The sequence below is a fragment of the Haliaeetus leucocephalus genome, unplaced genomic scaffold, assembly GCF_000737465.1.
Source record: "Haliaeetus leucocephalus isolate CR32 unplaced genomic scaffold, Haliaeetus_leucocephalus-4.0 Scaffold379, whole genome shotgun sequence".
NCBI classification, from domain to species: domain Eukaryota; kingdom Metazoa; phylum Chordata; class Aves; order Accipitriformes; family Accipitridae; genus Haliaeetus; species Haliaeetus leucocephalus.
The window spans coordinates 22,895-27,906 of NW_010972815.1; the positions used below are offsets into that span (position 1 = coordinate 22,895).

The 5,012-nt window shown below is 60.9% G+C and overlaps 1 protein-coding gene and 6 non-coding genes across 7 annotated transcripts in view; 3 read left to right on the top strand and 4 right to left on the bottom strand.

Moving 5' to 3' along the window:
* Nucleotides 1-355: 355 nt before the first annotated feature.
* TRNAS-GCU lies at nucleotides 356-437 on the bottom strand. The gene has a single exon. It is a non-coding gene; the product is annotated as a tRNA-Ser (tRNA).
* Nucleotides 438-586: 149 nt separating this feature from the next.
* TRNAA-CGC lies at nucleotides 587-658 on the top strand. Its single transcript has one exon. It is a non-coding gene; the product is annotated as a tRNA-Ala (tRNA).
* A 238-nt stretch (nucleotides 659-896) lies between these two features.
* On the top strand, nucleotides 897-968 carry TRNAM-CAU. The gene has a single exon. It is a non-coding gene; the product is annotated as a tRNA-Met (tRNA).
* Nucleotides 969-2,203: 1,235 nt separating this feature from the next.
* Nucleotides 2,204-2,275, bottom strand: TRNAD-GUC. The gene has a single exon. It is a non-coding gene; the product is annotated as a tRNA-Asp (tRNA).
* Nucleotides 2,276-2,497: 222 nt separating this feature from the next.
* On the top strand, nucleotides 2,498-2,571 carry TRNAT-AGU. The gene has a single exon. It is a non-coding gene; the product is annotated as a tRNA-Thr (tRNA).
* Nucleotides 2,572-2,791: 220 nt separating this feature from the next.
* On the bottom strand, nucleotides 2,792-2,863 carry TRNAE-CUC. The gene has a single exon. It is a non-coding gene; the product is annotated as a tRNA-Glu (tRNA).
* Nucleotides 2,864-3,838: 975 nt separating this feature from the next.
* JOSD2 (Josephin domain containing 2) overlaps nucleotides 3,839-5,012 on the bottom strand; it is a 4,536-nt gene continuing 3,362 nt past the window's right edge. Inside the window, exons 2-5 of the mRNA XM_010573331.1 lie at nucleotides 4,884-5,006; nucleotides 4,643-4,768; nucleotides 4,336-4,530; nucleotides 3,839-4,246 (exon numbers count right to left, since the gene is read on the bottom strand). Coding sequence (XP_010571633.1) covers nucleotides 4,147-4,246; nucleotides 4,336-4,530; nucleotides 4,643-4,768; nucleotides 4,884-5,006 — 544 coding nt within the window. The 3' untranslated portion in view covers nucleotides 3,839-4,146. The remainder of the gene's footprint in view (nucleotides 4,247-4,335; nucleotides 4,531-4,642; nucleotides 4,769-4,883; nucleotides 5,007-5,012) is intronic.

Consider the following 5,012-nt stretch of genomic DNA (forward strand, 5'->3'; position numbering starts at 1 on the left):
GTGGGGGGGGGGGGAATCTTGAAAAGTGGCCGGGGGGGGGGCTGCTGCGCCTGTGATAGAAGGGGGGTTAAAAAAAAGCGGGGGGGGCCCAGGCGTTCACCTGCAAAGAATTGGGAAAGGGGAGGGCAGGGAGCGCGCATGGGGGGATTGCCCGTCTGCGGAATTGCAGCAGAACGCCTCAAAACCTGTGCTAAAAAAAAACAAACAAAAAAAAAAAACAAAAAAAAAAAACTAAAGGAAAAGTGCAGAGGGCGAGTCCCCCACCCCAAAAAACATCAGTTGCAAAAGGTGATGGGGGTGGAAGGAGACGTATAGGGAAGGAAGAGGCGGGGGTAAAGACAAAATTTGAGCTCCCCGACGAGGATGGGATTCGAACCCACGCGTGCAGAGCACAATGGATTAGCAGTCCATCGCCTTAACCACTCGGCCACCTCGTCCGCGATTAACGCCCTGGCCGCCGCGCCGCCATGGGGCGCACTAAGCCGTGAGGAGGAGGAGGAAGGGGGCGGGGACTGAGAGAGGAGGGGCGGGGTTTCGCCCCGGGGGAGGCGGTGCCAAGTAGGGTGGCGGGCGCGGGGCGCGCGCAGGGGATGTAGCTCAGCGGTAGAGCGCATGCTTCGCATGTATGAGGCCCCGGGTTCAAGCCCCGGCATCTCCAGCGGGGGTGGGGGTAACCTTCCTTCGCCTTTACTTTTTTTTTTAAGGGGAGGTGGGTGGGTGGAATAAGGACTCGGCCCTTAAGGGGAGCCCCCTTACCCCTATTTTCTACCTCCCGCCCCGGAAACCCCGGCACCTCCACTCTTTCACCGCCCTCCCCCATGTGCCAACGCAGTCTCCACCTGGAATTTTTCCAATTACTTTTTATCAGGATAAGTTAAAAGTCTGTGTGTATAAGTAGCAGAGTGGCGCAGCGGAAGCGTGCTGGGCCCATAACCCAGAGGTCGATGGATCGAAACCATCCTCTGCTAATTACCTTTTTCTCCCCCCAATCTTATTTCTCCCCTTGTTCACCCCTTCCGCGTTTGCCTCACGTCCTCAACGCCCCCCGCTAAGGATAAACACCCCCCCTGCGCTGGATTTACTGATTTTCTCTCCCTCCTAAATATCACGATTTATTTCGCACAAGCACCCAACTCTCCCGCGACGCACGGGTGGCTGCCCTGCCATCTTGACAAGGTGTCCCAGGTTGGAAGGGACCCGCAAAGAAACCCAGCCCAACCTCCTGCTGGCAGCGGGGAGAGTTAAATCAAATAGGATTGCTCATGGCTTCAGTTTTGGAGGAATCTCTAAGGGCGGAGAGCCCAAACCCTCCCTGCACAGTGCTTCCCCATGTGTGATCGTGCTCCCGTTTGCTCCGTGGGTGCTTGACCGGAGCTCAGCGCTGGAATGAGAAAGCTGCTCTCTACAGCGACGCTATACCCGGGATGATCAGGCCTCCAGAGGGGAAAATTTAAGTCCCAAAAAGCCACCGGGATCCGCCGTTAATCCCGATCCGAGCGCTCTAGCCCAGGAAGCAACGAGCGAGCGCTGCCGGCTTTGGCGCCTAAACCGTCGGTTTAAACTCCAGAGCCGCCGTCTGATTGGTGGATGAGAGGAGCGGCGCGATTCGATTGGTCGGTGGGAGAAGGGAGGCGGGGGCGAGGTGGAGGTAGGCGGGGGCGCCAGAGGGCCGACTGAAGTTCTCCCTCAGGTCCGCACCCTCGCGGGCCTATATAAACCCCGGCGGAGGGGGGGCTGCGCTCAGTCCGCGGTGGGGTGAGTAGGGAGCGGGTCTACGGCGGGGTGTGGGACGGGGCTGGGCCGGCGCTCGCAGCTGGACACCCTTTCCGGGCCCAGCCGCGGTGATAACGTCCATTTATCGCTGTTTTAATGCTGTTCTGTTAAATTTCGTCAGTTCCGGGCGGTTAACATCCCTCCCGGGGTAACAGGGAGCGATACAAAGTTGCGTGTAATGACTCACCTGCTCCCCGTAGAGGCTTCACGGCTCAGCCCGCCGCAATTCGCCCTCCGTGGTGGGAATTAAAGCACCCCAACCCCCTTTTTTTTAATTATTTCTTCTCTCTGGGGAACAAAACCCGCGCAACGCGGAGGGAGGTCGTTGAAAAATCCGTGGCAAAACGCCCCAAGCGCGGAGGGTGGGGAGAGGCAGATGTGGTTTTGAAGGGAGGAAAAAAAAAAAAGGTTAAAAAAAGGAAATTGAGGCCTCCCCGTCGGGGAATCGAACCCCGGTCTCCCGCGTGACAGGCGGGGATACTCACCACTATACTAACGAGGATGTAGCCGGTAGCGGTTCTCGGCCGCCGGTTACTTAAATTTCGTCCCGCCGCCGTCGCCGGGCGCCGGGAAGCGGCTCCGGTCGGTGTGTTCCTTCCCCCCTCTGTGGGAGAACCTCGGAGAAGACGCGGACACGCGTGGGGAAGGACACGGGATTGTGGGGGGAGAAGAAGCGGCGTCAGGTGCCGGTGATGGAGAAGGAGGGCGGCCAAGGAGAACGCGCGGCGCCGTGGCTTAGTTGGTTAAAGCGCCTGTCTAGTAAACAGGAGATCCTGGGTTCGAATCCCAGCGGTGCCTCCGCTCTGTCGCGTCTTTATCGCGATAGCCTGGTAGTTTTCATTATTTCTCCCCCGCTTTTTTTTTTTGTTTTAAAATAAAAGGCTACTCCCAAATCTTGCCGGCGCATACCGAGGAAGGGAGGATGCATCGGGGTGGAGTTCGCGGGGAAGGGATAGGAAAAAAAAAAATATAAAAGCGAAAATAGGGGGGAGGGGGAAAAAAAAAAAGAAAAGGTATTTTCCCTGACCGGGAATCGAACCCGGGCCGCGGCGGTGAGAGCGCCGAATCCTAACCACTAGACCACCAGGGAGCGGTGAGAGCACCTCTACCGCCGGCCGTCAGGGCTCCGCGCTGCTGGCGCTGGAAGGAGGAGGGGATCCAAACGCTGCGCAGCCATTGGTCGCCCGCGTTCGGGGAAGGGAACCAATCAGCCCGCGCGCTTTGGAGCCGCCCCAGCGGAGCGGGGGAAGCGGGAGAGGCCCCGCCGTCCTTTCCCGGGACCACCCCCGTCGTCCTCCCGGGGCCGCAGCACCGCGCAGACCCCCTCGAGCCGCATAAATCCCCCCCCCATTTCATCACTGGAGACAGACCCTCCTCCTCCATTGAAGTTTCAGGCTTTTTATTGCTCCTTGCAGGCGGGGAGTCTCGGCCGAGCTGGGCTGCGGGGGCCGGGTTGGTGAATTGGGGTCAGGTTTGGGGATTTTGGGGATCGTTCAGCCCCAGATTCCCGCGCTGAGCCCGGGAGGGACGCGTACCCCGAGGAGCGGGACGAGCCCAAGGACTGCGGCGGAGATACAAAGCTGTAAACCGGCAGTTTTAATCACTTTTTTGTGGGTAATTAAGCCCATTCGGGTGCCACCCTGAGGTCACGCCAAGTGCCATCGAGCCGCGGGACGTGACACTGCGACGCCGCAGACTGAAATCCAGCACCAGGAAGGGCTGGGAATAACCCGGCTCCGGATGCGGCCATGGCACCGGAGACACGGCCCCGCAAGAGCCGGGAAGGGCGTGCAAGCGTCGGGTGACACGCAACAACCGGCGTGTTGAGACGCGTGACGGCGCGTGACACGCGTTGACGGGGACGGTGGGAGGGTGGCATGCACAAGCGGCGCGACCGGTGCGCGACGTGCGTGAGCGGCGCGTGACACGGGACGCCGGCCACGTGCGAGCAGCGGGGGCGAATGGGACGCGCACAACCGGCACCAGCAGCGTGACACGCGTTCACCGAGCGTGCGACGCGCGCAAGCGGCGTGTGACACGCGCAAGCAACGTGCGACATGCCCCTTCCCCCCCCGTCCCACCACCACCACCGTCACCCCTCTACAACACCTGCACCCCCGTCGCACACCCGGTGACGGAGGGAAGCAAAACCGGCACGCGAAATCGGGGCAAAATCAGGAAATTGAAGCGCTGCCGCGGCACGGTGACAGCAGGTGTGTGCTCCGTGGTCCCCGCGGCTCCCCGAAACTGTGTTCGTGTTCTAACAACCCACCGCCGCCGCGGATGAGCGGTGCCTGGATAAAGACCCAAAGCGTCGCGGTTTCACCCCGAAGCAGAGGGAGGGCGGTGTCAGCCGTCGGCGTGCGTGACGAGTCACTCGGGGCTCAGCCAAGCGCCGGCCTCCTCCACGGCACGCGGCACGACGAGGAAAACCTCGCAGAGCCCTTGGGAGAGGAAATCCCGCAGGAAAGCCCTGTGGGAGGGCGAGGAAGAGGAGGTGACCCCCCACCGTCCCTATGGCCGCGTTTTCCCCCCCAACGACGTCACCCGGCGTCACCCTACCTGAGCTCGGCCTCGCCGCCGATGGCGACGGGCGCCCGGAGTTTGGAGTCGAGGTTGTAGTAGGTGCCGCGGAGCTGCCGTACGGCCAACCAGTGCTTACGGCGGAACGGCAACGCCACGAAACCCAGCGAGACGTGAGAGGGGACGTTGAGGATGAAACCCAGGATCTGTCCCAGCGCCAACCGCTCCAGCGACCTGCCGGAGAAGGGCGAGGAGGGGGGGGATAAAGAAAAAATAAAGGGTGAGGAGGGGGCTGGAGGGTGGAAAAATGGTTCGGGGGGGGGTGAGCTCGGGATGGGGGCCGCACCGGCGTTTGTCCCACCAAATGGCCGCCAGCTCCAGGCTTTGCAACGCTGCCATGATGACGTTGACGTCGTAATTACCGGTGCCCAAGAAGCTGCGGTGTGGGTTGAGGCGGGCGTCGGGGGCCAACCTGTTTCACGGGGCAGAATTAAAAAAAAAAAAACAACAAAAAAACAACAACAATAAAATAAGCGAAAGAACCGAAATAAGGGAAAATGGGGGGAAAAAACCAGGGCGTCGCGCACCTTTTGCAGATCTCGTCGGCGGCTTCCTGGGTGAAGCAGGGTCGCTGCAGGACGTTGTTGAGAGCGTGGAGGGCGCAGAGCTCCAGGCGCTGCCGCTCGTGGTAAAGCCCCCCCCCCGCCGCCCCCCCC